Here is a 21,496-nt window from a genome sequence, read left to right as displayed (position 1 = left end):
TGATGAAACTGACAAAAATCTTATACGATATCAGATTCTCCGATTGACTAAAGTCAACTCTTTCAACGTAAACCTTTTTAAAAGGGAAAAACTTACTCAAAGCTCTTTCGACTACCTCAGAAAGTGTGCCACCCATCTCGATACACCACATACACTACATATAAGCTATGGAAATAGGCAAAACAATAAATTTACACAAAAACAAGTAAAGGACCACGAGGTCATTACCTTTTAGCATATTGTCAAAATAAAGTTGTGGTCAATTCTCGTGACGAGACAATATTGTTCAGCATCAAGGATAAATAATTAGTACTTTTTAATGATTCCTAAGTTCCATACAATGAATAGCAAATAATGTGTCTATAGGAATACATATTTATTAGAAATCACTTATGTTAGTGTGAAATATAAGTTGTTTTAAGGAGAGTTTTGTAAGACCAATTCTCCACACACTTAAGAACCAAACAATGTTTATGACTGGAAAAAAAATGAGAATCAAAATCAGTTAAATGGTTAATTGTATGACTTATATGTTGTCTAGATATACATCAAATCTCAACGGTTCAAAGATATTAAATCTAACAATTGACTGAGTATATCCGATAACTGTTCATTCAGAAAATTCAAAAGAAAACCTACTTATTCAAATGCAATTAATCCTTAATTACGAATTACACAATTTTTCCATGCATATGTTTTACCAATATAGTTATTCCCCATTCATGTGGGAAATTGTTAGATTTTTATTAAAGTTGAAATCTTAAAAGAAGAGGTAGAATGTCAATTGGAAAATGGAGGGAAATAAGGTGCAGGGAAAATAAAGTTCATTTCTCTCTCATTGGTGGTGGGTGATAAGAAGGTTTGTTGTGTTTTTAAATAGAAACACTCATTCTAGTATCAAAAAGCTAAGAAGAGGGTCTCCCATCGCGTTGTCAGCGTTATCCATAACCTCAGATATGGTAATAGGATTAAATTCCTTTAAGATGCCTAGTAAATTCTGTGATTTCGAATATTTATTCTTTTCCTTTTAAAAGTTTCTTATTTCTATCTTTCCAATTATACATATTTTCTGATTTTTAAAATTTGAACACATATATATATATATATATATATAACTATTGATTGCTAGAAGCCAAAATTCCTTTGGTATGGTCCATTTATAACACATATATGGGGTAGTGAAAGAAGGCCAAACACTAAAATTATGATTTATTTTGGCCAAAGACGTGCCACCTCTGCCATTCTCTTTATTTGATATGCAGGAACAAGCCAACATTAATACTTGTCTTGTAAGGAAGAGTTTCATTTTTAAATTTCATTAATGTGACTAATATCCTCCTCTTCTTGAAACTAGCTAATATACGTGGCTACTTCTCTTTTCACTCTTTCTTTTTCATTTCTTTTTCAGATCAAGGATGGGTCCCCGGTGTAATAATAGCGTGAAGAAAATATTAGGATCTATGACGTTTATATACTTTCTTCGTTTCAATTTATCTGATGTAATTTCATTTGCATGAAGTTTGGAAAAGAAAACAAAATTTCAAATTCGTAATCTAAAAGAAGTTATAATAGTGTGAAAGACAGTATTATGATCCGTGACGCTTATATATTTTCTTCATTTCAATTTATCTGATGTAATATGATTTGCTTGAAGTTTGAAAAAGAGAAAGAAGGAGTTTGAAATTTGTAATCTAAAATAAGTTATAATAGAGTGAAATACAATATTAAACTGTGACGCTTATACACTTTCTTTATTTTAATTTATCTGATGTAATTTGATTTGCATGAAGTTTGAAAAAGAAAGAAAAATGTTTGAAATTTGTAATTTAAAATAAGTTATAAATGTTTGTGTGGCTATAAATTATTTCATTAAGGATAAAATAGATATTTTAAAATTAAATTATTACTAAACATAAAATATGTTATTCATTAATTTTTTAACCCACTAAAGAAGGAACTTTTATAAATTGAGATAGAGAAAGTAACAAATTTAGAGTTGTCTTTGTTTGGGTCTACTAGGTGCTAGCTAGCAAGTAATGCGAGCTAGCCCTATGTCCCACATATATGATGAGATTAACTAGTATCCAATGACCGTGGTTGCTTATCTTACGTTGTCATGAAGTAATTCTAAGGTTTACAATATATAGGTAAATTTTCAATTATGTAACCTTTTAATATTTGATTACAAATAAGGAAACTAATATTATGAAGTAACTTGGACTCTTAAGTTTATTCTAGCTGAGTTTATTTAAGATTAGGACCCATCTTACCAAATATAAGAGCATGTCACACTTTTATCATCATTTTCATCAGATTAATTGTATCATTGTTTCTTCAACACCATCAAATTCATTTGAAGTAATTTGAGGCAATCAATAGCACAATTCTATAACTTTTTGTTCATTATTTTTTATATGAGAATTTAGAAATGTGTAGAATTAAGCAAGAAGGCTGTTTTTCTCATTAGTTCATTCAATTAGGGACACAACAAATTAAAATTATCTGACAATGTAAAATAAATTCTCAAGTGTATATTAGTTAATCTCGCACTAGAAATAGATGAGTAAAGCTTGAAGCTAAAGAAGAGATAAACAGGCTGACCTGGATGATATGGTGTGAAAGGATTTGACATCTAACCTAAAACCTTAAGGAAATTAGCGGAGCAACATTAATGTAATTTCATTGGGACATTCTCTCGCCTCTAGCTAATTAATAAGTAATACTTATCCGTCAATTTATATGACCAACTTTCCTTTTTAGTCGGTCCCAAAAAAATGATACTCTATTCGTTCAACTTTCCTTTTTAGTTGTCCATTATACTATTTTGGGATGTCCAACAACACTTGTCCACTTTATGAAATCAATGAATAATCTTACATTTAGTTCCTAATTTATCCTTATCATTAATTATAGTCATTTTTCTATTACATTTTTCGAGACATTGTATTTATTATATTCAAATGCTGATATAGTAAAATTACCCTTTTAATATTTTATTTAAAATATAATTAGACTTAATAAGTTTTTAATATTTTGAGATGAGTTAATATTAAGAATTTTGAATAAATAAAAAATTATCTTTTCAAAACAACTAATTAGTAAAAGAATTGGGATAAGGATCTGAAAAATACCTCAACTTTGGTCGGATTTGTTGTTGCGATACTAAACTTTCATAAGGACCTATTACCTCCCTAGACTATTTAATATCGTATTGTTTACCCCCTAAACTATTTAATAGTGTATTTTAAAAGTATATATGTGTCCACGTGGACACATATATACTTTTAAAATACACTATTAAATAGTTTAGGGGGTAAACAATACGATATTAAATAGTCTAGGGAGGTAATAGGTCCTTATGAAAGTTTTAGTATCGCAACAGCAAATTCGATCAAAGTTGGGGTATTTTTCAGACCCTTATCCCAAAAGAATTTAATTCAATTGAATTTGAGTTGAGAGTATTTTTAGACTAAAAGGTGGAAGGAGGAGTAATTTTTGAACCAAAAACACCAATGGAGTATATTTTTAGACCAAAAAGTCGATTGAGGGTATTTTTGAACCTTTTCCAATAGGTCAGGGGTATTCTTGACCCTTTTCCGTTTATTATATTCAAAGGTTGATATAGTAAAATTACCCTTTTATTTGTAGTTTTTTAAGAGGGGTGCAAAATCAATAGTGGACAAGTATAAATGAACAGAGGAAGTACATATTACTCCCTCTGTTAAAAAAAGAATGACCTCCTTTCTGTTTTAGTTTGTTTAAAAAATAATGACCTCTTTCTTTTTTTGGTAACATTTTAATTTCAGTTTTCCACGTGGCATGTTTAAAAGCCACAAGATTAAAAGGACAATTTTGTACATTTGACATAACTTTAATTTAGGACCACAAGATTCAAAAGTCTTCTTTATTTTCTTAAATTCTGTGTCAAATCAAACTAGGTCACTTTTTTTAAATAGGAGGAAGTACGATTTAACTTTAAAATGCTTATTTTACCCTTAATAAAATGATTTATAGTTCACAAACATCTATCACAACTACAAATTTTAAAAATCTTCCTTTCTTGTACGAAAAAGAATCGGGAGTATACACTGCTAGATTAGAAACAAAAAGAAATCGTGGATTGAAATGTAAATAATACATATTTAACGGCCTTTTGATTCATAATATTTCTCTTTTCCTCTTTACACAGAGAAATGGAAACCGAAAGTGGTAGGTAGGTAGGTAATATATAATACTATAAATTACAAATAAATAAACAAAAAAAGCAATGAAACGTAGAAGCAGATAAACTGTTAAAAGATAATAAAAGAGTAAAATTCATGCAGCACACACCACAAGCACCGGTGTTTGAAGGGGCTGCAAGTTCACTTGTGCTAGTTGCTCGCCAAGTCGCTCCTCATTCTCATTGTTGTTTGCCATCGATACTGGGACTACTCCGGGCGTGTTAATTCCTTGTTCATCGTTGGAATTAATGTCCTCGGAATCAAGAGGATGAATCTGTTCTGAGTTTATTACGAGCTCACACACTTTTTTCTCTAAATCTACCGATGGCTTCGCGTTTCGGTAAATTCCATACAACAACATTTGAATCATTCCCAGAAAGAAACCCAACACATTCGGCAGCTGTATAAAATTCAAATTAAGTTTTATGAGAATTTATTCTTTTAAATATAGTACAAATTAACTCTAGTACTACTATAAATAAATTTTAAAAAAATGATTACTTAGATCATTTTCTAGTTTAGTTTGGTTGAATTGTACGATGACGAAATTAATGTGGAACAATAAATGTATGAATATTAAGCAGTTGGTAAGCAATAAAGACACATCATGTTCATGTTCGAAATTAGTGGTTCTTTTTGTTGCCTTTGTAAGTAGGTTGGTTTTAGTTACCTTGTCTAAATAGCACGCAACCCAAATTGTTCAATGTACCAAATAATTAATGTAGAGTGTATATAATATTTTTTTTATATAAGAATTTTGACTAATATTTTACGATGTATTTTTTCATCATATTGATATATAAAAAATTGCAAATTATAGTATTTATTTTATAGCTTTTTAATATCTAAATTTTTTTATTTAAAATATTGAATTAATGTAATCTAATTTAATTTAAAAATTAGTCAAATTGACTTTCAAAAAACGGAACATGACAACTAAAAAGGAAGGTACATTTAATTAGGTGCAAGTACTTACTGCAATACACAAGTCCTTTAGAAGGAGTCCATAACCAAACCACATGATAGCACTCAAAGTAAGAAAGAAAGAGAGGGTGAAAGGCATGAATTCCACACTCTTTGTTCGAACCACTTGAAACTGAATTTTAAAAAAAAGAACATAAAAACTGTTAGAAATTGTAATTAATTAATTTTCGAATTGACATTATTAATGATAGATAATCCATCATGTCATGTTTAATTACCACGATGCTAAGAGGTGCTGCAAAAACACCCACTGCTACGGTTACACAAATCCAACCAACAACTTGTACGCGTAGGACTCCATTCAAAGGGAATAAAGTGATTAAAAATATGAGTGTGTACAATCCTCCGATCAATAATACCAAAAGCCGCACCGTCTGCCTCTGTTTAATTTGCATATTCAAAACATCAATCAATTTATATATGTAACACTTGTTGAAGATAAGGGAATTAAGCTGACAAGTTGAACAACATGGTACAATAAACCAGGGGCGGATTTATGTTGAACGAAAGGGGTTCATCCGAACCCCCTTCGTCGAAAAATTACACTATATATATAAGATTAAATTTTTAATATACGTGTATATATATATACTATTGAACTCCCTAACATACAGCAAAGGCGTAGCTCAGTGGCGTTGGGGGTCCATTGAACCCCCTGAACATACAGCAAAGGCGTAGCTCAGTGGCGTTGGGGGTTCAGGAATTCGCCCTACTACATGCGAGGTCGCGTGTTCGAACCCGGGCAGAGGCGTTTTTTTATCAGCTTATATTTTAGGCGTTTTAATCTTTTGCGTGTTTGAACCCGGGCAGAGGCATTTTTTTTATCAACTTATATTTTAGGCGTTTTAATCTTTAAAAATAATAATAATGCAATCAGAAAAACGATGTTTAGTTCCAAAAAAATTAAAACGCTGACTGGCAATTTAGAATTTATTAGTTTAATCCCTAATTATAAAATCAAATATTAAAAAACTCTTTTCTTCTTGATTCGACAGTTTAATCCGACCCGTTTATTTGTGGATATTATTTATGTGATTAATTTTTTTTTGAACCCCCTTGATGAAAATCCTCCCTCCGCCACTGTACCTAACTGCCAAGTTTAGCCAAGGAAGAGATGCTGGTGAACCCAGGAAAGTGTTCAAAGGAGAAATGACTCCTGCCATAAGCTCTTGTTTGAGCTGGTAAACAAGTACATCTTGCCCAGATGTGAAAGAAGGAATGAAGCAAATTGCTTGGACATGTTAGTCATGGATGTAATAGATCAAGGGATGCTGGTGAATCTGCCTTCTCTAATGGTGAAGCATATGACTAGGGCAACAGAAGGATCACATGCTTTGCCCTATGGGTTCTGGCTGACCAGGGTATTCACCCACTTTAAAGTTCCCCTGAATGTGGGGAAAAGGGGAGGAAAGAAGGACATGATCAGTAAGTCTACACTTGCAGAGTGTGACCTCCTTCCCAAGGCGCTTGGTTGTAAGAGTAATAGCTTGATCACACAGTTGATCAATGAACTTGAAGAGGCAAAGGCTGAAAAGGCAAAGGTAGAGGCTGAAAATGTAGTGTTGAAAGCAGAGGTTCAAAAGGTGAGGTTTTGGCACATCACAAAAGGCTGCAGCTGCATGAAATAATAAAATCCTAGCCCACATTTCCTCTCCTACCTCCTCCAACAAAGAACCCGGTCCTTATTTCCTACTGCTTCGTTATGTGTGGCAAAGTCCTATTCTTTCTAAGACCCCATTTGAGATGTTTTTCTAGTTTCTTGTCTGGTTTATAGTAAGTGGCAGTTATAAGCAGATTAATGTTACTATTCTTTAGTTGGATGCATGCATAAAATTTCCTTTGGCTTAAAATGATGTCTTTTTCTGACTAATATCGTTGGATTTCGTTTTGACAATTACTTGGCGATCCTATACCTAGTGGCCATGTGGTATAAGTTTGATATTCCTCACTTGATTAAATGTTTTTGCTTTTCGATGATGCCAAAAGGAGGAAGATAACATGATAACTGACTGTGTGGTTTGATACTGAAAACATTGATGATTACGATGGAGAAGGACCTGGTTCTTGGTTGCTTATACTAGAGATTTCTGATGAAAGAATCAGGTTCCTGCTGCAAATTTGGTTTTATGTATTATGTTAGGTTGTAATTCTGATTTTGCTTAATGGAAATTGAATTTTTTAATCTTGTCGTGTTTTGTAATATTCTTGTCACACAACAATCAATTTTGAATGTTTGATTAACGACATTTTCTTTGCATGAGATTTGGATTTGTACGATCCTTTATGTTCTTTTATCATTTTGTTCCATTTGAAATATTAAGGCTGATAACTGTTCTCCCAAGGAGTAACTTACCAGTTTCAAAAAAAAAACTGTTCTCGCGAGGAGCATCCCATTCTTCTGACTGAGGCACTACTTAACCATGAGGCGAATCGAGAGAAAATAATGTAAATCATTTTTGATACATTCAATGTTCCAGTCACATATCCCGCAATCCAGGCTGTTGGTTCTTTGTATGCTAATGATAACTACTTAACCATGAGGCGAATTGAGAGAAAATAATTCAAATCACATTTGATACATTCAATATTCCAGTCTTGTATCCCGCAATCCAGGCTGTTGGTTCTTTGTATGCTTATGGTAAGCAGAAGATGGAATACCATCATATTCTGGTTCTCTACTATTTTAATCTTTCACTAATTAATGTCATATGTTTTTTTCAGCAAGGCATTGTGCTTGTTTTCGGTGATGGTGTGAGTCATACTGTCCCTATCTATGAGGCACATGCACTTCCCCATGCTATCTCAAGGTTACATCTTGCAGAGCATGATCTTACAGGAAGATTGTCTTGGAGAAAGGTTACGCATTTAACTATTTCGTTGGTATTTGGCATATCGTATGAAGGAAACAATTGCTTTTGTTGCACTGGATTTTGAGATTGAGAAGGCAAAAAGTAGATCATCTGTGGTGAACGGTATGAGCTTCCTGATGGACAAATCATTAGTATTGGTGCTGAGAGGTTACATTGCTCAATGGTGGCTCAACTGTGTTTTCTGGCATAAACAGAATGTATATGAGCAAGGAAGTCACTGCTTTTGCTCCAAGCAGCTCGAAGATTGAGGTTCACCGCTTCACCAAGTACTACAACTGGATAGGAAGATCAGTTCTGCTTCCTGCAGTTTCTGGAAAAAAGTTGGTCTCACTTTGCTTTGTTTGACTGATCAATTAAATCAGCCTTTAAGTCTCGAATAATTGGTTCTAAGTTCTAACTATGAACATCTTCTTGTTACTCTTTTAAGCTCAATGGATTCAGCACCAATGTCGATGTCCCATGCATATGTGCATGACAGATGGCGAGTACGATGAATCTGGTTCCTCAAATGTCCACAGTAAGTGTCTCTAAGCTTGGTGAGCATTTACAATCCTCTTTAGTAAAATTTATCCATCAAATGAATGCTTCATTTTAAGTCACACTGACCTAAAATTCTGTTTTTTTTGTTTCTGTTGAAATGATACCCTATCACATAAATTTGGCTTGGCTTTATTACTTTCTTTGTAAGCTAGTATGCAAACTTTTCAAAAGTGTGGAATCTGGATTTGCTTTCCTTTCCCTTTTAGCAATATTTACCAGAAAATCATATATTTTTCAGAAGCTGAATTACCAACCCCTTTAACATAAAACAAAAATTTCTCTTTAATCAAGAAATATATTTATAATCATCATTATACAATACAATAAATAAGGTAAGTAAAGCAAGAACAGATTCATAGCATGTACCCCAGCCTATCCTTAATGCTGAAGAATACAATGTTTACCAATTCTCAAAAAAAAAAAATGGTGAATGTTATTCATATAATTATGATAAGGCTGTTGAGTTTCTTGAATGGATATTTAATAATTCAAATCAATTCTGTGTAGTACTCCAATGAATTAACTGAAAAAGCAATAGTTTATCGGTCTTCTTTCTATTGATTGGATAATAAATGTAGAATTAGATCAATTACTAAAATTCAAAAAGAAAGCTTAGTAAACACCAACTTCAATGTAGAAAAGCATAAAAATGTTTCATAATAAATATTGGAAAGTACTAATAACCATGATAGTGTTATAATAATGTGAACATTAAAGCTAATAAAGACACTGGAAATTTTGTTGCAAGTATACAATTTTCTTTCTTACTCTTGATAATAGAGAAGTTCTATCTTGACAAATCAAGGAAGTACAATTTTTTTCTTCCTATTATACCTTCAATTTATTTGCAATGAGTTAATGTCTTTAAAAAATGTAAAACTTTTTGAAAATCTTCAATGCCTTAAAGATCCGTAAAGTACCAAGCAATATTTAGAGATTGACATAACCCCTAAACTTACCCCAAAGGAGCGTTTTGATTTATGTTTTTACCAAAACATCTAACAGTCTAGGACAGGGGATGTAACCCCAAAAATAAGAAGAATACATAAGTCTAGATTGCTTGAGTCCGAATAATGGACTAAGAAGGTAAAAAGGAATTTGTAGCTGCCCGGAGGAAGTGAATCACCCTTGAATTCAGATAGCGGAGGTTTCACAGTTGAGGTTGCGAAGCAGCTGCCTGAAGATGCCCTGTACTTAAGTGCAAGTGCAGTATCAGTACACAACCACAATATACTGATAGGATCATCGGTTAGTTTAAGTATACAAAATATGGGCAGGCAACCATAACTCAATAAGCACATGATACACAATTACAACACAAATACAAAATAATCCGGAAGTGATATGCATAGCAACATGAATCATCACAACACAACAAGCTAGTTCGATTCTCTCATGGAACCCACTCATACAAATTGTCAATGTACTAGCGTGGTACCCGGGCCCAAGTTAGTGTACCGGCGTGGTATCCGTTCCTATTGTACTGGCGTGGTACCCGTTCTAGATGTTAGTGTATTGACGTGGTATTCGATCCCAATCATCAACACATAGCACAATCACACATGTACATTCATGTAACACATTCATTGCATGCGATTGATAATAGCTTACATTTCACATTATGTCATTGCGACTTCCCTAATCATATATCATGCATGCATTACTAACAGCGCAATTAACAAGCACATATAACATATACGAAAACAACAACTATCACCTACCTCGAATCAATCCCCAAAAATTCTAAAGAGCTAGAGCTTTCCCTTTGTTATGAACTCTGGCTTGTTCTTGGTCTAACAATAATAACAAATACAATAATCAATCAAAGATAACCTAATAATACTCAAATTATAACAAAATCCTAACCAAAGGCCATTCCCATGATCATTTTACCCAACAAGGGTTCCTTCCACCATTAATTCAAGTTAAAGCCTTTTCCCCAAAGTTAACAACCTAGATTCTAAGTATTAAGAATCAAAATACAAGTTGGGGGAAGTAATTAACTTACCTCTATCAAAGAAATTGGTGGAAAACAGAAGGAAACTACCCTAATTCGCCCTTTCTAGTTCCAAGAACGAAGTTGCAGAAAATAAGAGGTTTTTAATACTTTTCTGCACAAAACTCCGACTAACCGCGCTATAGCGGCCTGACTCGCTATAGTGGCATCATCATAGCGGTCCACCCACTATAGCGGGAATTAATTCATCCATCTATAGTGGTGTTACACCCGCTATAGCGGCTTGCACGGAGGTAGAAACTTGTAAATCCTTCCCCAAACCCCCATTTCGCAAAACACTTTCGAATTTTGATGCTCTAAACAAACCTCTCCACGTCAAGTCCAATTTCGGGAGTTTTATTCACCCGAATTCGATTCCGAAAAGCCCTATGGATTCCTTGATGTCTTAGCTACTAGGAAACACAATCCAAGCTTAGACATGCCACTCAATCCATTTGCAGATTGCCCTAGACCTCACCTTAGTCAGATTCTGTAGATTCTGTTTGAGACTGGCACAACTTAGAATTTTTAAGTCACTACTCAAAAAGTTTTCTGGCCCAATTCTTTCACCCTTGGCCTCCCAATAACGACCGGAAGGGGTTCGTTATAGTTCGAGTATAAGAATTGTTCAAAAGAATATCATAAAAACTTAATCAAAATGTTCCTTTGGGTAAGTTAAGGGGTTATGCCAATCTCTAAACATTGCCTTATTACTGTACAAATGAATTGGTCATTGAAGGTTTTCATGAAGTTCTACATTTTTCAATGACATTAACTAAAAATGTAAATAAATTGAGAGTGTAATTGAAAAAAAAAAATTGTACTTGCTTGATTTTTCAAAAATAACAAGTAAAAGTAGAAATCAAATTATAAAATATTGGACAAGTAAATCCAAACGGAGGTAGTATGCCTGAAGATCTATTTCTGTTGGAGATAAAAACATCTGCATTGTTCCTTCAAAACAATTATTGTTTTTTTTTCTCAATTTTTTGGATGGTCACAAGGTTAGCTTTGCAACCTATAGTTTAAGTAATTTTTGCACCGTTTTGCATAGACATTGAAAGTTGTTTTGTTTTCACTTTGTTCAGGTGATCTTGTCAATAAATTTATACTTAATTATCATCAAACCATCTGATTCTCTTATATCATTTAGGGAAAAAATGTAATATGTATGGAATTTTAATTTTATATATTTGCTTCATAGGCAGTTGTATAGCTTACTTTCAAAAGGGATATCAATATTAATTACAAGAGTTGATAACAAAGCAACTAAAACATTAGTCCATTATTTTGAATATACACTTTCTTTTTTTTGATAAAGTAAAGTTGTATTCTTCAGCAATGAGGGTATGCTGGCAACCATCAAAAAGATTTACATCAGTGACCCAAAAAGGACCAACTCAAGAAATTGCTACTAAACTTATAAAGAAGAGAAAAAATTTAAAATCTGTCCAGCATCCTCTATACCCTCCTCATTACACCAAAAACAGAAGGTCTTCATACAGCGCCATTTGATCTTTTGTACTGATTCTGCAGTATTTTCCATACACCTCTTGTTTCTTTCTCTCCAAATAGTCCACCATATACAAGAGGGTATCATGTTCCACCATTTCTTCTGGCTCTTACTCCCCCCTCTTCTCACCCAGCAACTAAGAAGGTCTGCAGTGTGTTCTGGCATTGTCCAGTTTGTGTGTGTTCTGCTAAGAAAAATGGCCCATAATTGAGCAGTGACTTTGCAATGGAGGAATAGATGGCTATTAGTCTCATTTGTCTCATTACACAGTGAACACCAGGAAGCTATTTCAAAGCCTCTTCTTTGCAGCTTCTCTTGAGTTAGCCAGGGCAATTATAAGTTATGACTCTACCCAAATAGGCATCACTCATGGGTATCAGAGTAACTCTTCCCATTGCTTTTACAGAAGTTCCTTCTTGTATTAACAAGTCGTGGAACATATCAGTATCTTTGATTAGTTAGGTGCTTTTTCTTATTAACAAATGAAATACCTATAGTTTAGTACACAATTGTCCATTCTCAATTCGTTTTAATGGATGATATGAAAGGTACTCTTCCGGTGAGTCTACATGGCTCCCCACCTTCAGAGTTAGTTCTTCTTCTGGTGAGTCTACATGGCTCTGATGTATCTCCACACTCCCCAACACATGGCATTGAAGCTGTCCTAAGACCCAAGGACTAAGTTCACCATATTTTGCCAATATCACTTCCCTCCAAAGGGTCTTCTCCTCACTGATTCATTCGGAGACTTTAATTCTGCACTCTCAAATTTTGGATTCCCAAGCCTCCCTTTCCTTTGCTTAGCATTACTGTATTCCATTCACTAGATGATAGCTCTTTTCTTCTTTGCCTCTTTTCCAGAGGAAGTTTCTTATGAGTTTATCTAATATTTTCACCACCTTAGAGGGAATAGGAAGTGGAGACATTACATAGGTGGGAAGTGAGTCTAATATTGATTTTATCAATATGGTTCTACCTCCCCGTGAGAGGTATTGAGTTTTCCATCTTGCTAACTTCTTTTTTGTCTTTTCCATGATTCCATCCCATATTTCTAAAGTTGTGCCTACTACCTAGTAGCATTCCCATAAGTGGTAGGTAGTCCCTCTACTCTACAACCAAGTATACTTATCAATATCTGAATCCGAGGAATTTCTTTGATAGGGATCAATCTACTTTTTGCCTAACTAGGATATCATCTGCATACAACAGATGACTGATCTCTTTTCCACCCCCATTTCTGGCTCCTATTTGAAAGCCCCTTAGCCATTGTTCTCTGTGGCTATTCTCATCAAGCTATTAAAATCTTCCAATGCCAATATAAACAAAAAGGCGGAGAGAGGGTTTCCTTGTCTCAATCCTCTTTCGGCATTGAAGAAACCTACTAGCTCTCCATTGACAAGGACAAAGAATCTAACTGTCTTCATACATGCCTCTATCCACTTCAACCATTTGGTCTATCTCATAGTGTTGAGTAAGAAAGACCAGTTAACATGGTCATAGGCTTTCTGAATGTCTAGTTTACAAAATTAATCCTGCATTCACATCTTTCATCCTTGAGTCTAAGTATACACTCACTAGCAATTAGGGCAACATCCATAATCCGTCTTCCCTTTATCAAAGTCATCTGATTTTTATTTACCAATTTATCCACCACCTTCTTTAGCTTTTCAGCAAGTAACTTAGCCATGATCTTGTACAATCCTCCAACCAGACTAATTGGTCTGTAATCTTTAAGATCTGAGGCTCCAAACTGTTTAGGTATTAATACAATAAAGGTTGCATTAAAACACTTCTCAAATTCTGATTAGAGTGAAATATGCCAAAGTCCCTATTATACTTCATCCCAGAAAGTGTGGGAAAAAAAAAATCATTGGAGAGCCATCTGGGTCTGGGGCTTTCTCCTTGGCACATAATTTGATGTTGTCCGGAATCTCCTCCTCATCGAAGGGTCTTTGTAAATAGGTATGCTCCTCTTCAGAAATCATAGAGAACTTGTTTTGAATTTTGAAGCTTATCATTATATTAATTGCTGCCCAGTCCGCCCCTTTGAGCATGCATCTTTTTTTGCACACCCTGCTTCATTAAGCACTTATAATGCACACTTAGCCGAACAACTAAAGTTGGAGGAAAGAGATAGTCGAGGTGTGAAATGGACCAATGATGAGGCACAAATGATGAAAATTTCCCCTCACCCTATGATAATTTACATGTCTAAGAAACTGCCTTGCCTCTCAAACTTGTCCTAATTTGCATACAGTTCTTCATCAATCTGAGGTTAGAATGGATTGGTTCCTCAAAGACAAGTCTCATTTCATCCCTCAAATAGTGTCCCAAATATCCAGAAACTAGCGGTTCTTATGTTTCAGGTACATCCAAGAGAAAGAAAGGACTTCAAAAAGAGTGAGAGAACTAAAAAATCCAATCATGGCATTTGACTCTAAGAAATTTGGCGTGCCAATGTTGTATCAAAAACTAAGCAGGGATATATTGTTGAGTTTAAGCTTAACTACAATGTCGCCTTCAAAACACTTGGGCATTTCTTACCTTCCAAATCACCCACCATATAGGGATTCCCATGTTTTGGAAGAAGATTAGATCAAACCTTTTTATGCCAGAAAGTAAAGAAATCTAGAGCCATATTTTATACCTGTTCAAAAAGAGAAATTTAGAGACAAAACTCAACATCTTAATGCTCTGGTGATAGAAATGTTTCCAAACCCTTGTGTATTTATAAAAAAAAAAATCTTATTTCCTTTTTATCACAATATATTTTATTCCTGAGGAAGCTACCTAATTTTACATTGCGCCAGTTAATTGCTTGTCTAATACTAATTAAGTAGTTGATAGTTCCCTTGTACTCACATAGTTACCTACTAATTGAGTGTTTGGATTGACTTATTTTAAGTGTTTTTGGCTAAGTTCTTTTTCTCTTTCTTGTAGTGTTTGGCAAAAATAGAAAGTGTTTTTAAGCACTTACTTTTAGGCCAGAAAAGTACAAAAATAAGTTAAAACCCAAAAGTTGGGTATTTCTAACTTATAGCTTTTAGGTATTTTTGAAAAGCCAATCCAAAAACCCTCTAAATCAAGACATTCCACCAATAGGTTGATGTGTCAATTAGTATGGTCGTGAAAAGTATCAGACATTGGGGTTGTAGGTTGGCCTGTCAATTAGTTTCATGGTCATGAAAAGTATCAAAAATTGGAGTTGGATCGGGGCCTCAAATGGTAAAGAGGGAAATAAGTAAAAGTTCCTTTTTATCCCATTCAGCATTAAACAAACTTCTCAACTTTAGTTTCTCCTTTTCTGGTGCTGTTCTAATATGGAAAAGTGAAGAACTCTCTACTATCCTGGTTCTAGTAGTGCAGTTCGCAACAAGAAATTAAGGTCTTCTCCTGGGAGACTTTTTCTACTTCTTGATTAAATGTTTACTTTACAGGCTGCAGATATAGAATTTGACCTCTCCAGATATATTTTGCACTAGTAAAAATTACACGCGCTTCGCGCGGTAATTTAATGTCATGGAATTTATAAAATATTACTTAAAACCCTATCGGGCATTAAAACTAAAACACTATATTATCTTGCATACAAGATTATGTAGTAACAAACACTAATAATATATGTAAAGGAAAATGAAAATTATTAAATCTTATCATTTATCCTTAATAACATAAGCATTAATTAATTAATTAATGATTGTAAAAATACATACCATATGTAACATAAGCAATGGTGTCAGTGAGCCACTCAACAGGAGCAAAGTACACAAATTAAGGAAATCCCTCTATTTATAGACAACAAAGGGTAGTATGAACAAATGTTTATTGTGTCTTATCACAAATGTTACAACTATTTGGAAAAGTTGCAACCCTTCGGAAAGGTCACAACTTTTCATTAAAGTCGCAACTTTTCATAAAAGTCGCAACTCTTCATAAAAGTCGCAACTGTTCATAAAAGTCACAACTTTTCATAAAAGTCACGTCTTTTCATGAAAGGAGAAGGGTTTTTTTGGAAATAAATAAATTTAAAAGGAAATTCTTGCTTGTGGTGGCGCCATGTAGGCGGGCCTAGGGTTCTCTTTTATATAAATATATGATTTGTCACAAAGCAAATACTGTGGTAATAGTCTAGAGAAAACAAAATGATACATACCAATACTGTCCAAACTTTGTGATACAGGCAGAACACCAATAGTTGATACGGCCCCATGTGACGGCCTAAACCCAAAGACACCACAAAATGCTACTGGGACTCTAATGCACCCAGTCGTATCGGTACCTGCAATAGATCAGACTCTATAACCATCTAGCATTCTGAACCCAAAGTGAATTTTTATTACAAATTAATACCACTCCAATTAGTTAAATAGAAGCCGGCCAACTTACAAATTAAATCTTTCATTCCATCATGTTCATACTTCGCAGATATATAAGATGAGGAAAACACAACTCAATGTTAAATCTATCCATAAGAGGAAGACAAAGGTAAGAGGAGGCCTAGACTATAGCAGGAATATATCTTTTTTAAGACGGGTGGTGTCTGGACTATCTTAGACGCACCTCGACTATTCCACAGGGTACCAATGACCCACCAGGTACTAGGTATAACTTTGCCACCAAGGCATATCAGATGGAAAGGATCACCGGGTGTTTTTTTCCTGGATTTGAACTGGAGACCTCATGGTTCTTCTCTCACTTCATTGACTACTAGGCCTCACGCAAACATTCTTGGTGACTAGAACATGAAAATATCTTCAACAACTCAAACATATTTGTGAGTCTAGTAACTTCATCATCTTCATACTTTAAACCATTATAGCTAAATTGAACAGACACAGGAAACGGAAGAAAAGGAAACTTTGAATCAGCGATTTTCAGTAACTGCAATTTAAATTGACAACCATACCTAAAGCAAAATCAACAAGTTCAGCTGCAACAGCAACAGCTGAACCACTGGATGAGCCACCTGGAATATGAGATGGCAATTTTGGATTAGTTGGAGTACCGTAGTGCACATTCTCTCCAGTAATCCTGAAACATTCCAACAGAGACATCAATTCCCTTCACTGAAATTGCATTGCTTCAAACACAAACTGTTTTCCTCAGCCAAAAGAAACACAGAGGGAGGAAAGAGAGTGTAGCAACAGATGATAGCCATGTATATATCTGAAAAACGTACTACTTCTGTTCCAACTTTTTTGCCAGTCTTCCCATTTCAAGAAATCCGTTTCTGGACACAGTAATATCGTAAGATTTGGCCCCAAGTCTGAAATATAATCTGTTATCCATGGGAAAGAAAGAATAAGGAAGAGAAAAAAAAAGGGATTGGGTTTTCCGGCAAAGGAAGTTCACCGGATTATGGCTTCCTAAGGACCAGAAGGGTCCCTATGAAATTGTCTTGGGATAAGTGCCTGAGAGCTTTTTCATTTCTCTTTTAATCTTTACCTGAGGCAAAAAAAGTTGAATATACACTTATCGCAACTTTATAGTGTATTGTTTAACATGGGTATTTATGTGCAAAGAACATATCCAGAAACTAGATATTGATAAGTGGTTGTGTAGTTGCAGAACGGTAGAGATATGCTTAATAGTTTGCACGTATTCAGAAACTAGATATTGGTAAGTGGCTGTGTTAGTGTAATTGCAGAACGGTAGAGATATGCTTAATAGTTCACTTGGGTTTCTGAATTGAAAGTTTTTTAGCTGTGTAATGAATAACGATCGATGTTATGTGCCTTTATGTTACCAGTTTGAGCAATTATTACTACGCAAATAGCTAAAGAAAAGAAAGCTCTCTTTCCAGTTGAGTGTTAGACATGAATATTTGTTTCATTACTTTTTCCTTCTTTTGTCTGTTTTAATTTAATCTAATTTAACTAAGTTATTTCATGTTGTCATTGATTGTTGTGCCGTATAAGTTTTTTTTAGTAACTTATACAGTGGGAAGCATAATCGATGACCCATTTTTCAAATCTCTTCACAGAACAAATTCATCTCAAAAACCCAACTTACTTTTGCTCCAAGAAAAAGCCTACCATCATTGCATAATCTACGGTACCTCTACTACTAGACTAACTTTGTTATCAATTGACTTTGATGGGAATCATAATTTTGACTTCACATGTACTTTAGATGGTTATGTCAATATGTTGCCATCTAAATGGGAGTTGACTTGCTTTGTTGATACCCAAGGGTTTTATGTATGTAACCCTAGTACTCAAGAATTGGTTAAGTTACCTAATCCTAGTTTTTGTGATGTTAAAGATGGTTGTGCTTTTGGGTATATAAAGGAGAGGAATGAGTATGTTGTGGTCAATGCCTGTCATAAAATTGTGAAATTGGGTGTGAGGTTTGAGGTAGACTGATGGTTGTTGTTTGAAAGATTGTTATTGGTGGTTGGTTAGTTCAAAATGCCCTTATTATCTTCGTTTGTGGGGAGTTTTGATTGAAAATAGTTGTTATTGGGTTGGATACAAGGACAAGTATGATAACACAAAGATTGGTGACATAATATCGTTCAATTTGGGGAAAGAGGAATTTAGTATAGTGGTGCTACCAGAAGGTCGTTCTTATCCTGCCAGAGTTTGTTTTTTAGTGGAATTGAAGGGGTTGTTGTATTTGGTTGATTCACCTGAGGATGAATCTTCCATGTATATTTGGGTGTTGAAAGATTCGAAGAATTATGTATACGCTAAGGAGTACAATATTGATCTGAGAATATTTTACCTCGGCTTAGATTTTATCACTCCTCTGGATTACAGGGAAGAGAAAATTCTTATGGATGCTAAATTTGGAAGTCTTGAGTGGTATGATGTGGAGAAGAAGTGCTTCAAGAGAATAGACAATCTAACGTCAGGACAATAGAAATGGTCTGTACTTTACACCGATGGCTTGTTTTCCTTGGGAAGCCGATAGCTAGGCATTTATAATGTTTTCAGGTGCTGTTTAAGGTTTGCTTCGCCAGCGGTAGTGCTTCACCCTTTGCTTAGAGTAAACCAGTTAAACATTGTTAACTCTGAGCAAACAATGATCTATCATTTTGTGGAGTTATCTTGTGGTGTTTGGGATGCATGTCAATGTCTGTAGTTGAATGATTGATTACATTTGAAATGATGTTGGAGGTACTTTCATGATAAAATTGTTTCATGATCATTATTCTTATTGTGTTATGTAGAAATTATTTAATGATGATGAGGTGATCCTAGTTTAATGTTGACTAAGAAAATTTATCCTGTTTATTATTATTAATAGCATGGATATTATCATTCTTCTTCCCATGTTTAGCTTTTTTCTTTCTACGGAAATAATGCTTATTGGCGTTACACATCAGAAGCTAATGTCATATTATCATTTACTTGACATGTGATATAAATTGACATCTCAGTGTTATATCACAAATCGACATCTCAGTGTTAACTAACTTTATTCTAGTCTATGAATATTGGATTCTAAAGATCTGAACTGAAAAGAAACTGGTGTGATTTTTTTGTGCTTAATGGACAGGACTGCAAATAGTGATGGTTATGAAACAGACGTGTTACTTAGGTATCTTAAATTGCTATTAGTGATGTTATGAAACAGATTCATGCTGCTTAAGGTATTGTAGATTGCAGAGGTTTAACTGGGTGCCTCAGCATCCTGCACAAATGATCTTCTTCTATCTGCAGTCTGCCGAAAGAAATGGTTATCGTCGTTGAAGTGCTTATTTTCGTTGCTGTCTTTGCAAGAAAAGAAGCTTTGAATTGCTGGTTTTCTTTAAAGCCTTACTACAAAATTTCTATTTGGGACAAAAAACTTGAAACTATTTCATGATCTGGTTTTGGCTGTAGTCATCATGCTAGTTAATCAAATATCTAGCAACAACAACATACCCAATGTATTTTCATAGAGTAAGATATGGGGATGGCAGAATGTATGCAGACCTCTCTACCAGTGACGGAGCCAGGATTTACATTGAGGGGTGTCAAAATACAAAGTAGTAAGCACAAAAAAAAAATCAACAAGATGAATTTTACTAATGAAAGCAAAACATAATTACATTATCACAATCGTACTCGACTCAGTTTCATCTCTTGAAATGTTTTTACAATAGCATCATTAGAAATATTAATAAATACATCTTTTTCTACGGGAACCAAACAACCACCGTTGCCGTTGCCATGACTGCAACAGAGATTGGGGATGGCCGACGAAGACGACTGGATAGCGTCACAGCAAAGTCAGCGACTCAGCAAACAGAAACGAGTTTTTTGGACTTTTCCTCAAAACCTTTGATTTTGCGACGAAGATGCAATGATTGCACAACTGCGAGGTCAGGATGAATATGATTTCCATGGTTTATCAGTTTTTCTGTAAGTGATTAGTTGTTTTACCATCGTGGATTATTTGTTGATAAATTTGACAGGTTAGCAGGTATGTATAGACATTTACTTTTGTATTATTATGAACTTCGGAATTGCGTATGATTGCCTATGTAATGTGTGTTTAAGTGGAATGTAGATGTAATATAGTTATAAGGTAACTATTAATAAGACATGAGATTGAGTAGTGTGGATTGAGAGTAATGTGTGTTTAAGTGGAATGTAGATGTAATATAGTTATCTGCATATGTAAATTGTTGTTTCTATTGATTTTGATTTTGTGATGTTTTACTTAGAACTCATTCGTCCAAGCCTGACCCTACCCTACCATCCGAACTTGTTGAATCAGCAGCTGGAATTGAATGAATCAGTGGTGGGTCTATTCCCGTGACTCGAATTCGCGGATTTCCTGGAGGTGTGGAGTTTAACTGAGATAAAACAGAATCAAAAGGGCTAGGAGCTCTGGCCGGTAACGAAACTAAAGCTTCGGAATTTGCGTCTAGTGGGGAGCTTTGTCATCTCAAAGAATAAGCGGATCTTCCCTTGCATGCGGATCTTAAAGTCGTGGATCTTTTGATGGCCGGTAGCTGCTTTCTGCTCTCCTTATTAGTGCCAACTCCGCTAGGTATAGGGAGGGAGTCTTCTACAAGTCGCATTACTGGTCACTCATTCAAGTTGACCTATGATATCTACTCAGTACGCGTGGTGTATTGATACTATTCTTGCTACACCTTTTGTTGATGTAAGTTGGTTTCAGGTTGTTTGAAGCGTGAGATGACGGTTTCTCCTCATCAACTTCTATCTACTTCCTTCATAAAGTGGAATCTGTATTGATCTTTTTATGTTATTCAGTTTATCTTCTGTTTGTACTATGTTAGAAGCTCTTGTATTTATCTAGACTAGGTCCATTTTTCTTTAGTTCGACTAATTCTATCCAATCTTCATCTTTTCTTTTTAAATTTTTTACTTTAATAATTTTTAAATCTTCATCTAATGTAGGTCATGAGTCA

General features: G+C 34.5%; 3 protein-coding genes across 5 annotated transcripts; 1 reads left to right on the top strand and 2 right to left on the bottom strand.

Moving 5' to 3' along the window:
* Window positions 1–4,113: 4,113 nt before the first annotated feature.
* LOC102599419 (bidirectional sugar transporter SWEET15-like) lies at window positions 4,114–5,683 on the bottom strand. The gene is made up of 3 exons (XM_015314252.1): window positions 5,426–5,683; window positions 5,200–5,319; window positions 4,114–4,623 (listed from the first exon to the last, which is right to left on the bottom strand). Exons 1-3 carry the CDS (start codon window positions 5,600–5,602, stop codon window positions 4,318–4,320), a joined length of 603 nt encoding a protein of 200 aa, XP_015169738.1. The 5' UTR covers window positions 5,603–5,683; the 3' UTR covers window positions 4,114–4,317.
* A 611-nt stretch (window positions 5,684–6,294) lies between these two features.
* Window positions 6,295–8,592, top strand: LOC107062949 (uncharacterized). 3 transcript variants are annotated; one of them, XM_015314248.1, is made up of 4 exons: window positions 6,295–6,790; window positions 7,929–8,179; window positions 8,272–8,397; window positions 8,505–8,592. In XM_015314248.1, the coding sequence occupies exons 1-2, from the start codon at window positions 6,446–6,448 to the stop codon at window positions 8,139–8,141; spliced, it is 558 nt and encodes a 185-aa protein (XP_015169734.1). In that variant the 5' UTR covers window positions 6,295–6,445; the 3' UTR covers window positions 8,142–8,179; window positions 8,272–8,397; window positions 8,505–8,592. The 3 variants fall into 3 exon arrangements, 2 of the variants coding, with proteins under 2 accessions (XP_015169734.1, XP_015169733.1); XR_001474971.1 differs by having other exon boundaries at window positions 6,295–7,845; window positions 7,929–8,397; XM_015314247.1 differs by having other exon boundaries at window positions 7,929–8,397.
* Window positions 8,593–16,151: 7,559 nt separating this feature from the next.
* Window positions 16,152–17,195, bottom strand: LOC102599097 (amidase 1-like). Its single transcript, XM_015314239.1, has 2 exons — window positions 17,033–17,195; window positions 16,152–16,405 (listed from the first exon to the last, which is right to left on the bottom strand). The coding sequence occupies exons 1-2, from the start codon at window positions 17,178–17,180 to the stop codon at window positions 16,152–16,154; spliced, it is 402 nt and encodes a 133-aa protein (XP_015169725.1). The 5' UTR covers window positions 17,181–17,195.
* Window positions 17,196–21,496: the final 4,301 nt, after the last annotated feature.

Source organism: Solanum tuberosum, unplaced genomic scaffold, assembly GCF_000226075.1.
Source record: "Solanum tuberosum cultivar DM 1-3 516 R44 unplaced genomic scaffold, SolTub_3.0 scf00282, whole genome shotgun sequence".
In the NCBI taxonomy this organism is placed as follows: Eukaryota; Viridiplantae; Streptophyta; class Magnoliopsida; order Solanales; family Solanaceae; genus Solanum; species Solanum tuberosum.
The sequence above is the reverse complement of the archived record's forward strand: the minus strand, read 5'-3'. Positions and strand labels throughout refer to the sequence as shown.